This window comes from Chenopodium quinoa, unplaced genomic scaffold, assembly GCF_001683475.1.
Source record: "Chenopodium quinoa cultivar QQ74 unplaced genomic scaffold, ASM168347v1, whole genome shotgun sequence".
NCBI classification, from domain to species: Eukaryota; Viridiplantae; Streptophyta; class Magnoliopsida; order Caryophyllales; family Amaranthaceae; genus Chenopodium; species Chenopodium quinoa.
In genome coordinates this window covers 719,632-743,864 of record NW_018743389.1, presented here as the reverse complement: position 1 = coordinate 743,864, position 24,233 = coordinate 719,632, and the positions used below count along the sequence as shown (strand labels likewise).

Genomic DNA, 24,233 nt, shown 5'->3' with positions numbered 1-24,233 from the left:
TTTAATCTAATATGATATAAATGTATTACTTCATACAATTTTATGTTTGATGAGATCTAAACTTATTTGATGTATCTAATCTTATACTCCATATGAAGTTATATTTCTACTCTATAATATGATTTGATCTAAACTTTGTTTTTTATAATATAATCTGAAACTAGTAATTGGGCTCGGGTGATGCCGTGGGTCATTACATTTTTCTTGTTATTAAATTTGTTATATATATATTAATATTTTGTATCATAAAATAACATAAAATATCACATATCTTGGCGGTGAGACGTTTAGTTCTAAAATTAGAGGTTGCATGTGTGGAGAACTTTTTTTTTTTTTTTTTTTAATATAAGTGCATGACATGCAATGAGAAACATATGAAAGGGAGAACCATGTGGCGTTGAGAGGGTGACATAGAGTAATAAGATGTTGAGTAATTGATGTGGCATAATGAAGGAGTATACGTGACACATAGACTTTCTTAAAAACGCATTTATATGCTACATTCACTGCCCCTTAATTTTTGCTCCACTTTTCTTTTTGGATTGTCCTTTTTATTTTGCTCCATACTATATACTTCCTTCGTTTTAGTGATATTGCAATAACTACACTTTTGCACTATTCATCATGCTTTTTTGACCACAAATTATGATTAATACGTAAAGTAAAATATAGTCATCTGAGGTCTTGTTAAATTCGTCTCGTTTTCACAATATCAACTTTTTATAATTTTTACTCTTATATAATTATAGACATTTAACATATAAAATGTGCTTTGGGATGCGTAATTTCATCCTTATTGCAATATTTGTGGAACAGAGGAAGTATATAACCATTATTATTCTATTACACGCAATATTTTGAACCCACCATTATTATCTCTCATTAAATTTATACAATACTCCATATAAAATTAATAAGGTGAACGACGCCTATGGGGCAAAATATATGGATTTTTTATATACACGTGCACCATGCGTCCATCTAATACCCCTGTGCATTGTGCATCCAACTAACCCAATACTAGTTTTTGCTCTTCATTTGATGATTAAATAAAAAAAAAACAATCATTTACTCCAAAAATAAGGATATAATACTCATGATTACATTATACATTCGGGTGTATATAATAATATCTCACAAAAATAAGAAACATGGGAGTAATTTATATGAAAGTTCAAGAAATAATAATATTAATAATAAATAATAAATAAAGAAAAAGAAAAAGAGCACCACAAATTGAAAAGCCACATCATCGCATAGGTCAGCAAAATAGAAAAGGATCCTCGGACTTTATCTGACCATTGGATTGACAATCATATTGGCCAATTAAATTTGGTTACGACATTTAATTCTAATATTTCCCTCCCTTATATAAAGCCATGTGACACACCATGAATCTACACAATAAGATGTACGACTTCAACTTGAACAAAGAATAACCTATCAAATAAATCAGTACCTAAAGAAAAAAAAAACAGTAGAGAGAAAATGGGAAGTGAAATGGAAGAGAAATCAGTGATTAAGGTCGTTGCTCTTTGTGGCTCTCTTCGTAAAGCTTCTGCCAATCGGGGCATCATCCGTGCAGGTATAATGTTTTTTTATTGCGCTATATAATATATTTATTCGTTCCTTTTTGTTCTTTCTATTTGAAATCTTAGACGACGAAAGTATATTGAATATGATGTTATTGTGATGATTTTACAGCAATGAAGATGTGCTCAGAGTCAGCAATACAAGGAATGGAAATGGAAGAAATAGACATATCGAAATTGCCAATGTTGAATGTTGACCTTGAGGTGAATGGCACTTACCCACCATTGGTTGAAGAGTTTAGAAGCAAGATTCGTGAAGCTGATGCTGTGTTTTTTGCTACTCCTGATTATAATTACTCTGTCACACGTAAGTATTATTTCTTTCACTTTCTTATTTAACTTGATGTTTCAAGTGTTTTTGGCTTAGTTTATGCTTTGCGAATGTTAAGCTAGATTATTTGGTAGATAGTAAATCGATCCTATATTATCACTTTGTATTAACTAATTAACTATACCGGTTAATTGAACTTAGATTGTGTATTAATATTAATTAGCTAGACTGCAAGTGATTTGCTTACAATTAGAATAGTCAATAACTGACCCAATTCGAAATCACCTAAATTGACTAACCAAATAGAAAATTTTCAAGATTCGAGCCACTCAACTTAGACATGACCCAACACTCCCCACTCAACCCAATCATGTCATCTAATTTGAAGTTGTAGTACTACGCAGTAAATTGTTTTGTAAAGAACCAAGTAAGATCCTTGATCCAAACAAAATGACTCATCAACCAAATATGAAGTTAATCAAACCAAACCAAACTCAATCCAAATAACTTATTTAATGCATAAACATGACCAAGTTTATTTTGCCTTTTTTCTTATTTTTGGGGAAATTTCCTGTTTTTCATAGTGAGAAATGTCATAAAGGTATTTTCGTGAATAAATCAACAAACTTTTTCATTATTGTGAGCTCCACAATTGAATAAAGTTGAATAAAGTTGTTGGTTTATTTACAAAAATGTCATGTAAGAAACAAATTTTTGTCCATCAATGAATGTATTTATGCATTATACTTCACTAAACGAATACGAGTACAAATTTATAATTATAGTAAAGTAACTAATTTATGTTCAACCTTTGTATTCTACCAGCAATTATTAAAAATGCACTAGATTGGGCATCAAGACCACCAAACGCTTGGGCGGACAAGCCAGCAGCAGTAGCCAGTATACAAGCCAGTAGCAGAAGTGGGCAATATCATCTTCGCCAAATCGGAGTTTTCCTTGACATTCATTTCATCAACAAGCCTGAATTCTTTGTGAATTCTGTTTTACCTCCTAAGAAATTTGATGATAATGGTGACTTGATTGATGAAGATCTCAGGCAAAGGTTGCTGGAAATGCTCCTTGCATTGAAGGCATTTACACTCCGCCTTATCAAAGGCAAATCTCAATAGCGTTTTAGAAGATTTCAAATGGGTCGTTCTGATCAAGTTTAGTTCAATTCGGCTTGAGTTAGAGATTGTTTGAAGATAACCAAGTTTACTTTCAGTTACCTTATTATGGTTAATGAATCAGTATCGATCTAATTCTGCTTAATTAAGATTGTTGGCATGCTGCTTGGGCTGGAATGAAGCTGCTTCTTTGCTGGTTATGAGCTGGGTCAGGGCTGTGTTGCTGCTATGGGGTTCTGGGTGGTGCTGATGGTTGGCAGGAAGCTGCTGCTGTCTGCTGCTGGCTTGCAGGTTGCTGGAGCTTTAGCTGCTGTTGGTCTGGCCTGCTGCTGCTGCCCATCTCTTTGCTTTGATGGTGTTTTGCTAAGTTTTTTTTTTTTGATGTCTCTTGCCATTCTGGCTTTGTATGGGTTTTTTTTGTCCTAGCCCCCTAGGGAACCCTTCCTAGAAGGTGGCCTTGGGTGAGACTAGGGAAGCCCGGTTTTGGTTAGTAGCTTCGGTCTCCCATGGTCTGTTCCTGGAAGGTGGCTTGGGTTCCGTTGCTACTAGGTGTTTGTGTTGCCTTTAGTCTGTTGGTATTTTTGGTGTTTTGGCCAAAGGGCTTTGTTATATTTCTTCGTGCTACTGCTTCTTTGGGCAGTAACCCCTTTTTTGGAAATAATATTTACTATTTACCAAAAAAAAAAAAAAAAAAAAACGTGATAATTGGATCGTTTAGTACAGTCAATTTTTACAGGTGAAGTAATTTCATGTTATATTTATTGTTGTAATTGTTGAATTTGCAAGAATAATTATCTTACTTATTTTACATGTTTCAATTAAATGTCACTTTTATTTTAAACAATATTTTTAACATTTACAATCAACAATAATCAAGTACATAACTATCACCTTCTTAAAAACCTTCTTCGCTGCAAGTCCTTTATTCCTTGAACCCTTTGGCCTTCCATGACCCTTCTTCATAGGGACTGTGTCTGGAACTGCAGCTTCACAATCCCCATTTAAACCGCCATCATCTGAGTGTGGAATTTCCTTAGAGGGAGTACAGTTTTTCACGGTTGAGTTGGTCCATTCAGCAACATCCTCTGGTTGACTACAAGGGAGAGTTTGCTTCTTCCCATTTCGCTTCTTAAACCCAACTTTAGCTCCTTTAGCTTTATTCCTCAAACCCTTTGGCCTTCCGCAACCCTTCTTCTTAGGCACCGGGTTTTTAACTGCAGCATTGCATTGCTCATTTAAACCAGTCTCTTTATGTGGATTATCCTTTGAAGGAGAAGCCTTTTTCACAGATGAGTTGTTGCAGTTATTATCTGAACTCAAGTCAATTGTTTCAGCACCATCTCCAGGATTAGTACATGGGATAGTTTGGTCTAGCTTCCGCTTACTACACTTGTGAACCTCGGTTTTAAGGTTCTCAAGACAATTCAACACCATTCCCACTGTCGGATCATCGACCATTGCAACCTCTTCACAAATGGGCTTAAACACGTTCATGAGGATATTATGCCTTTTCACCTCCAACGTCTTGTTGGGATCATGGTAAAAAACCTTCACGCATGTATCCTTCCTCATTATGTCCTTACGCCACCGGTTTAAGATGTAACATTGAGGGATGTTCGCAACATGATTCAAGTCAAGAATCCTAATCGACTGTCGACACATACCACTTTTGTTTCCGGGTTGTACGTCGCTGAATAAAACCTTCGCCGATCAGCCAACACTTCTTCACTTTTGCCTTCGGGAACAACCCAAACCCGGTCTTCCAGCACATATTGTATTAGATTATTTGATATTATGTTCTCATCCCGAGGATAACAGTACATAATTCGCCCACATACATTTTGTTTGCACCTCTTGGAACTTGGTGTCGGTGTACAGTTTCTAGAAAAGCTTTCCACCGCGAAATCACTCACAACCCTTCTGATGTACTTTGAACATTTTGCATCGGCTTCTATCTCAGCTCGAACCCGCTTCTCCATAGCCTTAGAATACTTCAGAGGAAATTCATGCAATTTTGTATGTCGATTGACAAATCCATCGAAAAAACTATTAATACTCTCAAATTGTTAGGTTGTCTTCATGCCGGCCCAATTGCATTCTTTCATGAAAGCCGAAACCCACATATGTCGTTCCTTATATAGGCTAATAAGCCACTCATTTTTTTTCCAGCTTATACATGCCAACTAGGGCACACCACCGACTCTCAAACTCTTGGATTGTAAAGCTCTTTTAGACAATGGCCTTCAACTTGCTCTTGAATTCTTGGTATCTATCAAATAAATGCATTGGTTAAAATTATTGAAAACATCACATCACTAACAACATATTACTTAACAGGTACCACCAATGGAAACAAAAGTTCCTAACCTGTCACATTTACAAGTTTTTCAGGAATCTTTCTCATTATGTGCCAAATGCACCATCGGTGTCGTGTATTAGGCATGACCTCCTCTAGTGGCCTACGCTTGGAAGCAGCTTGATCTGTGAGGATTGCTTTAGGTGCTACATAATTCATACACTCCAACCACTGCCTAAACACCCACCTATAGGTTTCACTATCCTCGTGGGATACCAAAGCACAACCTAGCAGAAGTGACTGCCCATGGTGATTAACACCCACAAAGTTGACAAATGGAAGATCATACTCATTTGTCAAATACGTTGTATCAAAGCACACAACACATCTTTTAACCTTCCACCCACAACACATCTTTTAACCTTCCATCCTTATCCAAACGTTGTAAATGGAAAAAAATTTGATTCCCTGCTTGCATTTGTTGAAAGTATGCTATCATTGCGGTTGAATCACCTCCTGCCATTTTTAACCTTTTGCTCTTATACACCTTATGCTGTAGATCTTTAACGGTAAATGACCACGTATCACACCCATCAATCTCGGTGCCAAGGCAGCCATGAATTTGGGACACAAGAACACCTTCATAAAAAAAATTCAACAACTTCCTCCTAACTATTGATGTAAAGCTCTTCATTCAATACTCTTTCACAAGCTTCACATCCTCAAGATTTGGTGTATGCCTTGAATTTTCTAACTCAACTCTCCTTATTACCCATTACCCAGCACAATAAACCCTAGCTTTACATTCACACTTCTTAGAATGTCTTTTACTGCGACTCAATTCATCCTCGCTCACCACACCACCTACTACACCTCCTAAACCACTCATCCCCATCTCCTTTGCCCTTTTCTTGGCTTCCCTTTGTGCCCTCATATCAGATCTCTCATAACACTCACACCTCCATGTTGTAGAAATCTGATTTTCCCTTTTTTCTTGGAAAGCATCCCCTGTACCCTACTAACACCAAAACCCTATTGCTCAGCATACTCTTAGTAATATGCTTCGACGTCTTGCCAACTCTTAAAGATCATGCCAATCTTAGGTGCTTCAACATAACTCACTACACTCACACGATTATTAGCCACAAAAGTTTGTACTGTATCAACAGTTTTTATTGGGGATAAACAACGCACTACTTGGTCATTTACTAGAGTGAGATTACCAACAACAAAGGGTACAATTACACCAGTTTTATCTTCACAAGGAGGTTCGACACCAGCCTCTATCTCATGCTCTATCTCATCCTCTATCTCAAATATCTCCTCCATACACCTTACCCCACTACCCTTGTCTTGCATCCCAATAGAAGCAGGCGGAGAGACCTGACAATCCGCCATCTTCTAATTAAGATTTTAATTTAGGTCTATATACCACCAACTTCACGCCAAAACAACCCAGCAAATCTGCACATAACAAAATCAATGCAGGCACAGTTAAAATTACGCTTCCATAACAAGAACAACTTCCTATTTTTTGAATTTTTGTGTAGCTTAATTATCTGCTTCACACTAATGCACTAGCTCTCCCGTTTTATACAAGTAGAACTGGATGGTAATAATCAAGGTACACAAACAACAACGTATTTTAAACATCAACCGTGGCTATAGATTTAGCGATGAACAGACAACATTAATAAATTCCCATCCATACAATTAAGACCACAATTTCCACACCCGATCTTTTCGTACATAGAAAATATAAGGCAGATCAAACAAGATTACAAAAACGTTCACACAATCAACAATAATGAGGATCTACATACAACATCAGCATAATTGAAACGAAATTTGGAACAGATTATCTTACCTGACTAGAGTGCACGGACAATCACCACCTCTTCACGCTATTCCCCAATTCCCATCGATTTGTACTTCGAGAGGGTTGTCATTGATCTTCCTACTGCTTCCCTAGCAATGTAATCCGAGCTCCGACTAAGTAAACCTAACAAAATGGAAGACCAAGTATTATTATATTTCATTTAACTGTCGGGTAACGGCGAGTAGATAGCCTCAAAACTCCGTCAATGAACAGAGTTTTGAAATACGTCAATAAAATTAAGGACACTGCGAGCATGTCCAACGTCCTAACCACTTCACATCTAACGTGTACATTTTCCTGTTTGCAGTATTTACCAAATTACCACAAGATGAACGAAACATGTTCATCATAAAGATGAATGGGGGTAGCCTCTTATTTATTTATTGAACAAAAAGGAAAAAAAAAAAACGTAAAAGTGCTTCAATTCTGTAAGATGTAGGAAGTGCTTCTCGGTTCTCACATTACTATGCCTTTTTACGGTGAAGTGTCAATTAGGGTCACTAGATCGGGCTAGTTAGGTTTAGTCAGGTCAAGGCTAGTTCGGGTCTGATATATGCTACTCTGTAATTAGTAAATCACAAAACCCATACAAGTCTGAATTGGTTCACTTTCGAGTTAGGACTATTAGATCGATTGGGTAAATTTTATTTCACAATCATACGTAGGGATGCCAGTGGGGCAGGTCAAATAGGAGACCCGCTCCATCCCCGTCCCAACGGGCGGGGATGAGTCTTGGTTTGGCGGATGATGGGGATAAAAACCATACCCGCCATAGGTGATGGGGCGGGGGTGGATTTTAGGTTGTACCCGCCCCATTCCCACATCCATACATTTTTAAAAACAAAATTATATACTTTTATACTATTTTATAAAAAAAATTATGTAAAATAATAGTAAATATAATACTTTGTAATACACTTATATTATAAACAAAAAAAAGTATGTAATATTAACAATAATTTTTTTCCTTTTGCAATCTCTATTAATTATGAAAGATTGTGTATTTGGGAGGTGGGGATTAGGTGAGGGTGGATATCCAATTGGGGGTTAGGGCGGGGATGATTTTGGAATTGTACCCGTCGGGGTGGGGATGAGAATGAATTTTAGACCCACCGCGGGGATAGGGATGGGATGGGAATGGGTATGAAAATTTTAGATGAGGATGGGGTTGGGAAGGCCAAAATTCGCCCCGTCTCGCCCCATTAACATCCCTAGTATTCATACGGTGATACAGCCGACAGAGTATATGTATACCAGATGTCCAGATTACATAGGGCGTCGGTCCAAGTGCCTAACTAATCTCTCCAGTCTCCACTACTAAAGCAAACAAACAAATTTTTGATAATCTCATAAAAATGGAGGCGGCAGCAGCAGCAGTGAAACCAGTAATCAATGTCGCCGCCATTTGCGGGTCCCTTCGTAAAGCTTCCTACAACAGAGGCCTCCTCCGAGCAGGTACTCTCTCTTTCTCTCTCCTCCTCAGTCAAATTCTAAAACCCACAAATTCTAATGCTGTTAAATTATTTTCAATTTTGAATGAATTCAGCAATGAAGATAAGTTCAGAATCAATACAAACAATGAAAATCAATCACATCGATATTTCGCCATTGCCGATGATTAACACTGATCTCGAGGTCGACGGTACTTATCCTCCCGTCGTTGATGCATTTCGCCAGAAAATTCTCGAAGCTGATTGTGTTCTCTTCGCTTCTCCTGAGTATAATTACTCTGTCTCTCGTATGATATCTTTTCTCTCTTTTTTTTTTTTTTTTTTTTTAAATTCGTTTTGATAATTATTGCAATTTTACCATTTTTTTTTTCTTTTGTGTTATATCATTAATTGGTGCTTGATTATCCTGTAGTAGTGTAGATTGTTTGGCAAAATTTCGGTTTGTTAATTTGTAAGAATATATGTTAATATTTTGTTTTTAATTTTTTTTTTTGCTAAATTGCAAGTGTGGGACAATTTTATTTTACTTGCATTTCGAAATAAAAGAAAAACTTATGCTACTGTTGGAGAAATTTGTATTGCATCAAATTTTATTAGATGGTAATGTCAATGACCTTTGTTAAAAGTCTGGGAAGGTGGTACTAGAATCCAAGATCTAGGATCGAATCGTGTGATCGTGTCTATACTATTGCCTGAATTGCACATAATTGTTTTCCAAAATGATTGTTATTTTTATGTGAATTTGATTTTTTTTTTTTTTGGTTAGTTTCATAAAACATGCTTTTGGGAATGAAATTGTATATTCTAGTTATGGTCTAATGTAGACCTGGCATGCTTCAAAAAAAAAAAAAAATTGTAGACCTGGCAAATGGATCATTTCGGGTCAGGTATGGGTCGGGTCGGGTCAAGTTCGGGTCAAAAAGTTATTGGGTCAAGTCGGGTTGGGTCATTTCGGGTTTCGGGTTGACTGATGATCGGGTCGGGTCGGGTATCGGGTCAACACTTCGGGTCGGGTCAATTTTCGGGTGCAAATTTCCGGTCAACTTCGAGTCGGGTCATATTCGGGTCGATGTATTGGGTTAAATTCAACTCTGTATATATATTTATTTATTTATTGACGAGAAACTCACTATATTTATTAAGGCTACTTTTTTTTTGGAATATAGTAATTGTTAGACTTTATTGACCTTTTTTGGTGTTTAGATTGAGTATCAATTTCAGGATCTCTTGAAACTAAGAGGGATTTTATTAATGTTATTTTCTATTTCGGTTTGATGAGGTCAAATCGTTAGCTTTAATAGATTATGGTCATTTCAGGTATAAGGTAATCTTAGTTCGGGTCACTTTAGGTTTCGAGTCTATTTGAGTCAATTAATTCAAGTTAAAGGTCGGCTCACTTTGGGTATCAGGTTGGGTCAAGTTCGGGTCACTTCGGGTCTCGGGTCAACTTCGGGTCGGGTCATTTCGGGTCGGGTTGTTTCGGGGTCAAGGTTGGTTCAATTCCACTTCGGGTCGGGTATGGGTCGGGTCGGGTAGATTTCGGGTTTCATATCACTATTTTCGGGTCGATTTCGGGTCATGGGTCGGGTCATTCGGGTCGGGTCATCAGGTCTGGGTCAGGATTGCCAGGTCTAGTCTAATGCAGTGTTGCTTTGGAATTTCTTTAGTTGATTGGTGATCAATTAATGTAATTTGTAATGCTTTTTTTTTTTTTTTTTTTTTTTTTTTTTGTATCAATAATACCAATACAAGTGCATAAAGTTGCCTGGTCTTTTAAGGTTTTTTTTTTTTTTTTTCCAATTGGTTTAGGAATATCAGCATTATTTAATCAGCTGGTGGCAAGGTCTATTGTGACGCACTGATGCTTACTTTCTCCCAATGATTTTGGATTATACGTGTCACTTTCGCTTTGCTGTTTTAATTTCCCGAATCCTTTATTTAGTCCAGTTTACCATTTCAAGCGACAACAGCCAATGGGTTAAGATAATAGTCCAATAATTAGAAATCTAAACTTTGATTATTCTTGATAGTGGTCAAGTTTGTTAAGTTGTCCATTCAGTAAGTGCAAAAAGTTTGGGGATTATTAGTGATGCCATAAGATTATGAATATATTATCTAGTGAAGTACGGAGTATAAGTTTGGATCGAGATATTTGAGTTAGAATTCAACACTCCACTACTGATTCTTTTAACAAAATGAAATGCATGTTAACTTGTCGGCGGCTTATGCTTTGACAACACAGTAATCTGATATTTAGGATTTTTAAATATTTGTGCTACAACGTGTGAGCTCTAGTTCTCTTGCTTTTCTTGGTCAGCAAGTACTTTATTACTCCGTATAAGATTTCATCTTTTAAATAATAATACACTAGAATACGTAAAATGTGACTATAATATTGTGACTTCTTTCAAAATAAAAAAAAAATACTCAGTACTATAGTGACTTGGGAAAGTAAAAATGAGTAGTAGTACATCATTGATTAATTATGCCTCGTCATTTGGTGTTTCCAAAAAAATGTACCCTGTATGTAATAGAGGATGGAGTACCTGAACTTATGTAGGTCAGTAGGTGTCACCATGATAAAGAGCTTATTTGTGTCCTGTATATGATCCAATTGTCTTTTGCTCTGCTCTGCAAATTGCAAAATTGAACACCCTTATTTCTGCAGATGGGTAATTGCTTTACCAGTTAGAGGTCTTAGACAGCCTAGGATACATTTGGAATAGCCTTTTATACTAAGCATTAAAGAATGGCTAAATTCTTTGGGCATCTTGGTCATGTAACATGATTTTAGGTACTGGAAAATTCTTTCTGCAAGTTGTTTGGGGTAAAAGCGTTGCTAGCTAAATGTAATTCCTCAAGATTTTCCGAGAGTCCCAATTCAGAAGGGAATGTGCCATTTAACAAATTAGAATTCAAATATAAGGTGATCAACCCTTTAAGTTGATCTAATGAAGATGGGATGTCACCAGTGAAGCTGTTAGCAGTAAGGTCAAGGTGTTGGCGAATTGGAGGAAGCTCATCTATGTTAACTGGCAATTTTCCAACCAAGATTAGGGAAAGGTCTGAAGTTAGAAGCTTGGTGCAATTGTTTAGAATTGTGGGGAAGTTACCTTGTATATTATTATTTCCAAGATCAAGGAGAGTGAGATTCTTGAGATCACAAATGGACGATGGGATTGTACCTTCGATTTATTGGCTATTGAGGGAGATTCCGGTGACTGTAACACCACCAGTACAATTGATTCTAGGCCATTGACAAAAGTGGGTGGTGGAATTCCGTGACATTGGTGGTTGATTGCTCCATTGGTGTTTGATTTGAAATAGGATTTCTTCATACAAATGGTACATGTACATGACCTCTAAGTTTATTTCTTCATACAAATGGTACATGTACTGTGGTATCTGACCAAGCACTCCACCACACTATAGAAGTTTCTAGTTTTTTTGCCCTTTTGGCAGAGTTGTTGAAACTTTATTTGCTAGTGTTAATAAGCATATAATTAACTTCCATGCCAGTTCTTTCATGGTTGAACAAATTAATATCTGTAGAGCTTTTAAGTAATAAATTCATACTTCTTTTGTCCTGTGATAGATGCCCAACTGATGCCGTAAAACTTCCCAAAACAAAGTCATAGCTTTTTGTATATAGAGGCATCTTGCTCTAAGTTCCATCCTTGACTCAAATATTCCTTCTGGGTGAGATTCTTGTTTTGTCATCATTATTTAGTGGATTACACTTTCCAACCTTCTCTATGCATAATTATGTCAACTACATGAACTACCCACATCTTTTATCCATCCCAGTATCCCATCTATGAATATTTTTTCACAAGGGACAAAGGGAAGGGATTAAAGTATCTAATCCCGCTCCCCTTCCCTCTCCAACACCTCCAGATTCCAGAACATAAAAAGAATAAATGGCCAAGCTCTAATCAACTGGCAGGCTATCATCATCTTGCTGAATTTCTCCCTGCTCTACTGCTAATTACTTGGAATTAATCGATAATCTTTGAATCCTGGTTTTGGGTCTTTTGGCCAGCTCTGTCCTAATGTCACTCCAATTTTCTCTTGGACTCTTGGTTGATGCTGAATTTTTGCTGTATTATGTTGTCAGCTCCTTTGAAGAATGCAATAGATTGGGCATCTAGGCCACCAAATGTTTGGGCGGATAAGGCTGCTGCAATCATAAGTACCGGAGGAGGCTTTGGTGGGGGCCGAGCCCAGTATCATCTACGGCAAATTGGAGTTTATCTTGATCTTCATTTCATCAACAAGCCAGAATTTTTCTTGAATGCATTCCAATCTCCTGCCAAGTTTGACAGTGAGGGTAACTTAATTGATGCAGATGCTGAAAAAAGGATAAAGGAAGTTCTTTTAGCACTGCAAGCATTCACATTACGGTTCAAAGGCAAATGCTGAACATCAATTGCAATATATCTATTCATATAAAGTACTTGTATATGACTGAATTCATTTGAAAGGTATTGTGATGAACTGATGATATGTTTTAATATGAGAATGAAACTAATTATTTGATGCACTTATGAGTGCCTACGCCTATCTAGTTTTTCCTTTTAGTAGTTCTAGATTAGATAATACTCATAATACTTTGTATTAATAATTGTTTTCTACTCCCAGAAGCATAATTATGCTTGTGTATAGTTTTTGAATGTATAGGTTAATCTTTTTAAACATACATACAATTTTAGAATATGTAGAGGTAAGCTAGCTTAGATTACATGCATGTAAGAATAATACAAAGATTTTTTAAATTAATTAACGACTTTTATAATCAAACACTAATAAAATCAATTGTCACATACGTATGTCTCACATTTTTTTTTTTTATTCATAATGATAATAAGATTAATATATACTCCTCTTTTTTTTTTTTTTAAGTGTTATAACAATTAAAAAATGGAAATGACCGCATTTGATTTTTTTTTCTTTGTGCAAATGGTCGCATTTGATAAGTGTAACATTACTTTTTATGAATATTAGACTATATAAATACTTTGTACCCTATTGTATTTGTAAAAAGGATAAGTTTATTAATGATCAGAATACTTCCAAAACAGGAAGGTAAAGAGTTGACTTGATTAATTGCCCCTCTACCGAACCCCTCAATAAATCAAAGCAAAAACACTTCTTCCAACACAATCTTCCAAAATTAAATTTGAAAAAAAATATAATACATATAAAATAAAAGACTTGTTCATTGTCTGAAAAAGAGAGAAACTTGCACTCTTTAAACTAGAATCATCATAATCATAATCATAAAACTGCAACTTCCTTATAAAAATCAAAACTTTCCCACAATTTTCTCCATCTTTCTCATAATACCCTGATCCGAATAATCCACATTCGGATCTCTTTCTCTCTCTCATTTGCCGTTGCACATCCAGGTCAGTGATTACATGTAACGCACTTTCTTCCATTTTTTTAATTACTTCACTTGTACGTTTTCATGCACTTATTTAGATCATTTGATCTTATCTTTTTATTGTTTCATAGTACAGTTACTACTACTTATTCTTGTTTCTCTGTCATTAATTTTATTTTTATTTCTTACATTACATTTTTCAACTCCAATCCCTTTCATTGATTATTTCTTTAATTTAATTTAATTTCATCAATTTGTTGTTTTTTTAGACTTTTAATTCTTATATGGGGTTCAGTCAAATTTTGAATTTTTGATTGAATTGGTCTATTTATTTTGTTTGGTTTTGAATTGTAATGTACCCATAATCTGAATTTTGTTTCATAATGTGTTTTGGTGATGTATTTTTGATGCAGATGGATTATTGTAGCTTGAATTGAAGTGGGTATAGTGTAATTGTTTTAGTGTTGTGTAATATTAAGTTTATTGTTAATTTCGCGGTCGAATTATAGCCTGAAGTGGGATCATTGAGGAATGTGCTGTTTTTGTTCAATTTGGGTTAAATTGGTTGAATAAGGTGAATGATGAAGTGGGTTGTTTGACTTTTGAGTGTTTGAGGTTGTTGGAAATAGGACTTTGTGTGTTAATTGATTATGATTGAGAGGAAGAACATGGGACGAGCTTCGCCATTATTGTTGATTCTTTTGGCTCTTGGATTTTTCTTTGCAACATATAATTTAATTACTATGGTGATCCATAATAGAAGATTAAGTTCGTGGGTTCGGAATGAACAAGGAAATGATATGTTAATTGACCCTATAACTGAAATTCCCGAGCATTTGAAGAGACCTAAAGGAGGTAGAGAACCTTTTCATGTAGCTTTGACTGCAACGGATGCGCCTTATAGTAAATGGCAATGTCGAATTATGTACTACTGGTATAAGAAGCAGAAGGAGTTGTCTGGATCTGATTTCGGAGGATTTACCAGAATTCTGCATTCTGGAAGATCTGATGAGTTGATGGATGAGATCCCAACTTTCGTCGTTGATCCTCTTCCTGCTGGTTTGGATCGGGTTAGTGTTTGTCTTGTACTTTCTTTTTGCTTTTGTTCTCTTGTTACTAATTTCCACTAGGTGGTGTCTAAACTAACTTTTGTAGTATACTCTGTATCATTTATGTCTTGGCTAGTTGGTTCTGTAATTCTTTGCTTCTTCCTTCCTTAAAGCAAATTTGCTTCTTTTGCACATCTTTTGGTTACTTGTAAGCTTTTTCCCAAAATGATGCTGTTATTATATTGGTAAAGATTATACAGTTTCACTGTCAGAGAACATGATAGGATATTTTAAATTCTGGAGGAGAGAATGTGAATGAAGATCACAAATGAATTAACTGTACCATTCAAAAAAAAAAAAAAAATGAATTAACTGTAAATGTTAGAATTTTTGAACTAAATTTTTTTCCCTCCCTTTTTGTGAAAGGACTCAGAGATTTCCAACTTTTTGTTTCCAGGAACTTTGTACACTAGGAGAGTCTAATTCTGCTAATGACGCTTTTGTAATCAGTTTGTAATTTGGTTGCTATTATGTATTGTATGGCAATTCTTTTTGGTCTTGCCTTGGTGTGAATTTATTGCAGTTCTTTTCACTGTACTGAGGTAGTTAATTTTTGGTCTGTGTTGTGACTTGTGACTGTTCTCTATGTTTTTTTCTTTTTTTTTTTTTTTGCCATGATATAGTGTGGAAAATCAAATTTTCCTTGAGTGATCTCATCAATTAGTCATATATGCTCCTATGTCTGCATTATGTTGTCGCTGGCCAAAGGATGTATATATTTTTATTAATCAAGCCTTTTTTTTTTTTTTTTTTTTTTTTTTGACTTAATACAGAACCTTGAATTGCATAATTATGAGCTTGATTGCTTAAAGGGAGGAGCAGAGAATTTGTGACATGCATTTATCTACAATTGAATTTTGATGCTTATCAATTTTTCATTTAAAGGTTTCTTCACTACAGATATTTACACTTATGATAGTTTTTTCTCTGATTACCTGAAGGAAATCCCTATAATGGCTGTGATGTGTTGGAGGATGAGAAACAGGCTGTATTCAAAGATTGTACTTTGTTAGTTTTATAGGCTATTGTTTGGATTTTAAAGGCTATACAAATGAGATCTAGGTTTATAGATGATTAAATGATGAGTAAGGATTTAACTTGAATGAGCAAACATTGAGATTAAATGATATAAAAGTATTTAATTTGGACAGTTGTACGAGCTTGAGCAAGTGAAAATCAGAGAAAATTTAGAAGGTTCAGAATTATGAGAGAAACTTCTAGTTTTTTCATTTTACAATCCAATTATAAGTTTCATAAAAATAATACGTCATATACCCTTTTATACTCCAAACTCTTAACAGAAGAAAATAAATTATTTTGGTTCACACTATTCTTGAATAACATTTTTTTTTCACACCAAGTTGAATGAGGAAGCTTACTTCTGCTCTAAGAGCTTAAAAGCCTTGACGCTTTGAGTGCTACGTCAATTCACACTTCAGCTTTTTAAAACTAGCAATGATTCTAGTTCAATACTGTGACCTGTACTGTGCCTGGTACTTAATTTGTGTGTTCCTGCATCAAGATGAAATTTTTTGAATGAGAAATGGTTGTCTTTTTATATATATGGATATATATTTATTTGTGGGGTGGGGTGGGGGGGGGGGATAAAGGAGGGAGGAGAAGGGAGGAGGGTGTATAGAGAAGAGAGGGTCAATTTTCAGCTTATTAATGCTTTTGTTGTAAGAGACTTTTACCTGTAGTTAAATGTATACAAGAGTTCATTTTCCAGTTTCTTGTTTGTTACATGGTCCAGTTTCACTCTTGCTCTTAAGAAGTTGCTTAATGCGCTGTTTAGGAAAGTGGACAAAATTTTTTGCTTTCTCGTGTATGGATTCAAGGAACTGTTTGGAACCAAGGAAATACTCCGTCTCAATCTTCAATTTTAAATATAGCCAATATCCAGAGTCTGAATAGCTGTTTTGGAAGCTGTATTTGATTAGTGAAATTTACTATACTTTTCCACTTCAAAGGCTGCATAAACATCTTGAACTTTTGAGGTCACTATTTGTCGAATTTGATGTGTTAATGGTTAGCTTTATTCATTCGCCCCCCCCCCCCCCCCTCTTTTCCTGCATATAAAGTGAGTTAATCTAATACATCTCTGCACATCCTTTTCAGGGTTATATTGTGCTGAACAGACCGTGGGCTTTTGTTCAGTGGCTAGTAAAGGCTCCGATTAAAGAGGAGTAAGTTCTGATCCTCCAGTTATTTGAATTTATAATACATTATATTGAGCACAAAGTATTCTACCTTGCAGGTATGTATTGATGGCTGAGCCTGATCATATATTTTTGAGGCCTTTGCCTAATTTAGCACTTGGAGGACTTCCAGCTGCCTTCCCCTTTTTCTACATTAAGCCTGCTGACCATGAAAAGATTGTAAGGAAGTTTTATCCATTGGAAAATGGCCCTGTCACAAATGTTGATCCTATCGGAAATTCTCCTGTAATAATTAAAAAGGTAGGGTTTGCTTTAAATGTATTTTGTAATAGACCTAACACCTAACTATGTGTTTATCCATTACTTATGAAAAAAGCCATTAATATGAATCTAGAATATTCTAGTTTTCCTTTCTTGTGTTCTTCGTAAGTTTTGTGTTTCTAGTTTTTTTATTTTTGAAGAAAATTAAACATGTATGTTGAATGGTTTATCCAGGAGATACTAGCGAAGATTGCACCTACATGGATGAATGTTTCTTTGAAGATGAAAGAAGATCCGGAGACTGATAAAACTTTTGGATGGGTGCTAGAAATGTAAGATGCTTCTCTCTACAACAGAATTATTTTTTGTTCCTGACTATCTTTGTTTTAATCAGTTCTGACTAAAAATTTCTATTTTGTGCACAGGTATGCATACGCTATTGCATCTGCACTACATGGGGTGAAGCATATCCTCCAAAAAGACTTTATGCTCCAGGTATGTCATTTTGTTGGAAAATATCTCATCATTACTTCCCCGCCTTGGCTCCCCTTCCTCTTTTTTTCTTTCTTTCAACATCATTCGTGATGAAATTTGTTTCTGCTAAAACTCTCTAATATGCAATATGCATATATTCTTTCAGCCTCCATGGGATCTATCGACTAAAGACAAGTATATTCTTCACTATACTTATGGATGTGACTACAACATGAAGGTAGTTTACTCTTTTTATTACCCCAGATTATTTGTATTGATTTTCATGTCTTAACCTGTAAACCCTGTTTTCCTTTCCCATGGCTGTTAATTCATTCTTGAAGAAAATATTATTGTACTTTTTTGACTTAAAATTTAGCCTTCTGCTGGCTGCATTATGATTGCCAAACTTTAGACAATAATTGCTTCATGCTCTCCATGTTAGGGCGAGCTTACATATGGAAAAATTGGTGAGTGGAGATTTGATAAAAGGTCATACTTGCGTGGACCACCGCCTAAAAACCTACCCATGCCCCCTCCAGGAGTTCCTGAAAGTGTGGTAAGTTAAACTTTTCTTTTTCTGGAGAATGTCTTGTGTTTTCAGTTTGGGTTGGATTGTGCTTCTTGGTTTTAGTCTTATAGTATTGTAAATGTCTTGTACTTGATGATATGGCTATATAACTTGATCATAACCATCAAGGCTTAGCTGCTGGTAAAAGATTTGAAGTGGTCAGAAAGCTTCAATTTCAAACTGAGTCAAGTGTTTCAGTCCATATAGAGTTATCCAAAATTAAAAATTTATATAAGGACATGATCAGATATTACTGATTCCAAGGGGCAGCAGTTGAAGCATTGAGCTTAGATGCTAGAGGTGAACTATAATTTGTGGAAATGTGTCATTCTCATTGAGACATTTTTTAATGGTGTCTGAGTTCATCCTCTCCATCAAATGTTGTGTAATTGCTACGTTGCTCTGATTTACTTAGTATTTTATCCTCCTGTCTTTTCTATTTTTAAATTTTTAACTTCGTATTATATTTTTGTGGTGGTTGGGGGGGGGGGGGGTGAGGGGCTGTCAGGGAATTGGTCAAAATACAGGTAAATTGTAGATATCTGGCTTCTTAATTCCCAATTTTTCTACTCTTGATAATTTGGTTGTAGCATTTACTATTTATGCTGATTAATTGGGCGAAACAATATTATACTTCGTATTAGGGACACAATAGCTAATTTAGAGATGGCATGTCCTGTGTCCATCTTGTTGTCTTCTGTTCTCTTGGACTGATGCAATCTAGTCACATTGGATTTTCTGTACTAAGTATTTTTGTCAGCATTTGTATCTTACATCTTTTGTTCTCCAATCAAACATGTGGTTTGGTAGTATATATATTGTATATATAGTTAGATCAGCTGAGTTTTGAAAAGGAAATCTTATGGTTTGCACTCAAAAAGCATAAGTCTCTTGTAACTAGTTGATGATTTCAAACATCAAAGTGCAATACTGATATCTATGATAATGCATTTCTCTAATTTTAGGCACTTTATATACTACGTATTAATTGACAGGTCACCCTTGTTTCTATGGTGAATGAAGCTACTGCCAACATTCCGAACTGGGATAAAAAGTCGACACATGGTATCTGAGTGTCGAAATGACTTCCTAGAGTTCTATTGCACCCATGGAGCAACAATTTTATTGATGAACAGATTGAACACAGACCTTAGATTCTCAGATATATAATTATCATCGACCTTGACAGCTTGTAATCTCAAGCACAACAATGCTACGCACGCCAGGCAATGTAAGAATGTGCCGAGATTACCAGTTGATGAGTTCAAATTTGGAGCCGAATCTCTAACGTGACCATATTCTGCTGCTGCAAGCCTGCAGCAATACTAAACATTCAAACTGTACTTTCCTTTTTATTCATTATTATTTGAGTGAACGGGAAGGGGGGAGGGGGTTGTGTGGGGAGCTAACTTTAGTTTAGTTATTTGATTATTTTTTCCTTACTTAGCTGAGCAATTTTGCTTGTAACACAAAATAGGCTTAAAAGAGTGATATTTTGTAGTTTTCCACTACTACTGCTGTAATAGAAATTGTGAACTACAGAACTATTGATAGTACTGAACACAAACATTCATGAAAGATTCTGACAAGTTGCAAATTTATGTGATGAAGGTTGTGCAGTAGTTCATTTTCGTTTTCATTTTTGGCGGTTATGGCATGTGTAATGCTCCACGGTACTTTGTAATCCGTACATTCTCCGTACATTGGTTATGTTAAGAATTGTATAGAATAGTTGTGCCCTCCAATGGTTAGATTAGCATATTGGGTATCTGTATCTTATGAAACATAAATAACTTCCGTTATTATTTGCAACAAAGGGGTATTATTTCATATGTGAGATTTTAAAAATTTCTTTTGTTGCAAATAATAAGAAACGGAGTTAGTACTTTTAGATGTAGATACTATTGATGATGCCATGGAGCGAAAGGGTAGATGATGATGTAAATTTGATAGATTTGGTGATAAACAGCAAATACAAGAAAGTGGTGATCCCAAGACTAAAAGGAGTGGGACGTGGTCCAAGAAGGTGGTGATCCAAAAGATGATTTATCATAAATTCATGATATACTGACTTATGTATTGTGGTCTGTAAGTATAGAGAGTTACTAAAGCCCAAATATAAACTTATAACAGCCCAAAATAATTTATCATTTGAGTTTACTAAATAAGAAGTAACAAACTTTAATGACCCATGACAAGACTCACCCTGACCCATCAGACCGAACCCAAGCCCACCCGACTCACCCTAGTGGCCATCTCTACCTTTATCTAGCCGCCCATTTACTACACCCTATGTTATCACTTATCAGATAGAATCAGAAATCAAAGAAAGAAACAGAAATAATTATCTTCATTGATATATTTGTGTAAGCTTCGTTTTCAAGCTAAAGGAAGAAGAATAACTGTTTTTAGAGAGAGAAAAAGTGTTTGGCAAAAATGAATTCATTAAATAATTAAAGAAGATGAGCTTATATAGCTCTGCTTTTATTACAGCTCAACTAACTACTTTGAGCATTAAAACAAAATATCCTAACCACCTAGCTAATGTGGCATTAGTTGTTGTGAAGCATGCTGAGTCAGCTTCTAGGATATAATTCACATCCGCCCTCAAACTTGGGATGGTGTAAACATGCCAAGTTTGGTCTTCAAAGCTTCAAACTGTGGTGAAGGCAGTATCTTGGTCATTATGTCAGCTAACTGAGATGAAGTAGGCAGATAAGTAAGTTGCAGAAACCCTTCCATCACTTTATCCCGAGTAAAGTGACAATCAGTGTCAATATGCTTGGTCCTCTCATGAAACATTGGGTTTCTAGCAATGTGAAGTGCTAACATATATAATATCACAATGTAGCTGAACAGGTGTGAGATCCTTAACACCCATTTCATCCAATATTCTGACTAACCATGTAATTTCAGAAGCTATAGAAGCCATTGCCTTGTACTCGGCTTCAGAGGAAGATTTAGACACTGTTGAATGCTTTTTAGATTTCCAACTGATTGGTGAATCTCCTAGCATCATCACATAGCTTGTTATTGATCTTCTAGAGTCAGCACATGCAGCCTAATTTGAATTAGAGTATGCCTGTACTTTAAATTCAAGCTCCCCTTGAATAAAATGCCCTGACCAGCAGTTGCAGCAAGATATTGAAGAGTATTTGTCAAGGCTTTAAAAAGAAAAGACCTAGGAGTCTACATAAATTGGCTGAGAGAATGAATTGTAAAAGCCAAATCAGGTCTAGTGTGGGTTTAAAAATTCAACTTTCCAACAATAGCTAGACCTGTAGTAAGAAGGATCGATCATCAAGCAAATCTCCATCATCAGATTGTAACTTCAAAGATAGAGGCAAAGGTGTCACAGCAGGCTTGGAAACAGAAATGTCACTTTCATTAAGAAGCTCTCTAGTAAATTTTGCTTGAGACATAGTAATTCCTCTACTGTCATATCCAACTTCCATTCCCAAGAAGTAATTCAAGACACCCAAGTCTTTGATGGTGAAAGTGGTGTGCAAATGAGACTTCAAAGAGTTGATCAGCTGCAAATCATCGCCAGTGATGACTATATCATCAATATAAACAGCAAGAATAATGATCTTTGATGTGGCAGATTATTTAATAACTAGAGAAAAATCATTTTTAGATTGTTGAAAACCCAAAAACTGTAATTCAGACACAAGCTTCTCAAACCATTGTCTACTAGCTTGTTTGAGACCATCAAAGACTTTCTTAATCTGCAAACCTTATTACTAGGATTTGGAATCCCTTCAGGCATTCTCATGTATACTTTTTCATGCAAATCACCATGCAAGAAAGCATTATTGTCATCTAATTGAAAAACACTCCACCTCATATGAACAACAAGAGCAATGATGCACCTGACTAAAGCCATTTTGATTACAGGTGAGAAGGTTTCTTCAATGTCAATTCCATACTTCTGGTTGAACCCTTTTGCCACTAATCTTTCCTTGAATCTCTCAATTGTATCATCCTTCTTGAGTTTAATCTTAAAAACCCATTTACAACCTATAGGTTTCTTTCCTAAAGGAAGATCAATTAGCTCCCAAGTTCTGTTTTTCTCAAGTGCTTGTATTTCTTTCTCCATAGCAACTTCCCAATTCTTATCACCAGCAGCCTCTTTATAAGACAAAGGTTCTTTCAGAGATCCAACTTTAGTAATAAAAGTCTTGTGTTCTGAAGAAAAAGAAGAATATGACACTAAATTGCACCAGTGTCCTGTTCCCAGGGAAGCAGCCCCACAAATATACTTATCCAAGTAATCAGGTGGCCTTTTAGGCCTAATAGACTGCCTAACAGGTGGTTGAACCACCCTTGAAACATCAACAAAAGTATTTTCACAATATACTAGAATCTTCAACAGTATTACCATGATCAGTATTTTCACTCAGGACTGAAATTTCTTGAGCAGAACCAAAAGAATCTGATGTTTCTCTAAAAACATCTGGAACATCAAAATCAATAACAGCTGCAAAAGGTGTATGAGCAGGAAGAAAGATGCTGTAGGAGTAGCATGTGGAGTATCAGAAACATGAAATGGAAAATGTTTCTCATGGAACACAACATCCCTTGACACAACAATCTTCTTGGTTTCCAAATTTAGAACCTTGTAACCTTTTTTGTGTAGGTGAGTACCCAACTAAAACAAAAGCATCAGCTCTTGGCTCCAACTTAGACCTATTTTGCTTAGTTGTTGAAACATAGCACAAACATCCAAATACTCTCAATTGCCTATTATCAAGTCTATGTCCATATAGCTTCTCAAAAGGAGTCATATTACATAAACTACTAGAAGGCATTATGTTGATTAAGTAGGCTGCACACTGAATACATTCACCCTATTAAGACATAGGCAACTTTAAACTACTCCATTTTAACTGAAAAATAAAAGCCTTACCAACCTCTAACAAGTGCTTGCGTTTCCTTTCAACTACTCCATTTTGCTGTGGAGTGTCACTGCAGCTTGTTAGATGCATAATGTCCTTTGACTTATACACAACAAGAATTCTTCCTTCACATAGCTCTTTAGCATTGTCATTTCTTATTATCTTTACAGAAGCACTAAATTAATTTTCAATAAAGATAACAAAATTGAAAGAATATCAATAGAATCAGTTTTGGACCTCATCATATGAATCGAAACAGACCTTGTGTAATCATCAATAATGGTCAAGAAAATATTACACTTATTATGAGTAATGGACTGAAAAAGACCCCAGACATCAACATGGAGTAATTCAAAAGGAGCAACAGTCTTAATACTACTGTGTGGGAAGGGTTTTCTATGTTGTCTAGCAGCTAGGACAAATATTGCAAATAACATCTCAACCACTTTACTGCAATCTACACTATTTTGGACTAAATTTAGTTGAGTAAAAGGTAAGTGACCCAACCTGAGATGAAGCAATTTATTAGCTTGCTCTACATTATTCAAACAAAGATTAGCAGACCTTGTACTAGAAATTTCTTCAACTTCTGATCCCAAGTTGCATTCTGCAAAGTATAAGCCACTGCCTACTTTACCAAGAACAAGTGGTGGGGTAATAGCTTGTTGATCCTAAACAACACAGTTATCAGAAGTGAACCTCACAGTACACTTGCCATCTTGACGCAACTTATGAACATAGATGATATTGAACTGGAAGCTT

General features: G+C 35.7%; 4 protein-coding genes across 6 annotated transcripts; 3 read left to right on the top strand and 1 right to left on the bottom strand.

The window, feature by feature from the left end:
* The first annotated feature begins 1,128 nt into the window (after positions 1 to 1,128).
* LOC110738380 (NAD(P)H:quinone oxidoreductase-like) lies at positions 1,129 to 3,667 on the top strand. The gene is made up of 3 exons (XM_021918762.1): positions 1,129 to 1,585; positions 1,705 to 1,899; positions 2,689 to 3,667. Exons 1-3 carry the CDS (start codon positions 1,489 to 1,491, stop codon positions 2,991 to 2,993), a joined length of 597 nt encoding a protein of 198 aa, XP_021774454.1. The 5' UTR covers positions 1,129 to 1,488; the 3' UTR covers positions 2,994 to 3,667.
* Positions 3,668 to 3,686: 19 nt separating this feature from the next.
* On the bottom strand, positions 3,687 to 7,392 carry LOC110738379. Of its 2 annotated transcripts, XM_021918760.1 has the most exons (3): positions 7,154 to 7,392; positions 5,358 to 6,750; positions 3,687 to 5,259 (listed from the first exon to the last, which is right to left on the bottom strand). In XM_021918760.1, exon 3 carries the CDS (start codon positions 4,650 to 4,652, stop codon positions 3,840 to 3,842), a length of 813 nt encoding a protein of 270 aa, XP_021774452.1. In that variant the 5' UTR covers positions 4,653 to 5,259; positions 5,358 to 6,750; positions 7,154 to 7,392; the 3' UTR covers positions 3,687 to 3,839. The 2 variants fall into 2 exon arrangements, with proteins under 2 accessions (XP_021774452.1, XP_021774453.1); XM_021918761.1 differs by having other exon boundaries at positions 3,687 to 6,750.
* Positions 7,393 to 8,419: 1,027 nt separating this feature from the next.
* LOC110738378 (NADPH:quinone oxidoreductase) lies at positions 8,420 to 13,280 on the top strand. Its single transcript, XM_021918759.1, has 3 exons — positions 8,420 to 8,620; positions 8,712 to 8,903; positions 12,734 to 13,280. Exons 1-3 carry the CDS (start codon positions 8,521 to 8,523, stop codon positions 13,036 to 13,038), a joined length of 597 nt encoding a protein of 198 aa, XP_021774451.1. The 5' UTR covers positions 8,420 to 8,520; the 3' UTR covers positions 13,039 to 13,280.
* Positions 13,281 to 13,646: 366 nt separating this feature from the next.
* LOC110738377 (hydroxyproline O-arabinosyltransferase 3-like) lies at positions 13,647 to 20,195 on the top strand. 2 transcript variants are annotated; one of them, XM_021918757.1, is made up of 9 exons: positions 13,647 to 14,024; positions 14,416 to 15,072; positions 17,230 to 17,297; positions 17,369 to 17,570; positions 17,766 to 17,863; positions 17,957 to 18,026; positions 18,172 to 18,243; positions 18,448 to 18,561; positions 19,597 to 20,195. In XM_021918757.1, the coding sequence occupies exons 2-9, from the start codon at positions 14,653 to 14,655 to the stop codon at positions 19,741 to 19,743; spliced, it is 1,191 nt and encodes a 396-aa protein (XP_021774449.1). In that variant the 5' UTR covers positions 13,647 to 14,024; positions 14,416 to 14,652; the 3' UTR covers positions 19,744 to 20,195. The 2 variants fall into 2 exon arrangements, with proteins under 2 accessions (XP_021774449.1, XP_021774450.1); XM_021918758.1 differs by having other exon boundaries at positions 13,650 to 14,024; positions 19,569 to 20,195.
* The last annotated feature ends 4,038 nt before the right edge of the window (positions 20,196 to 24,233 follow it).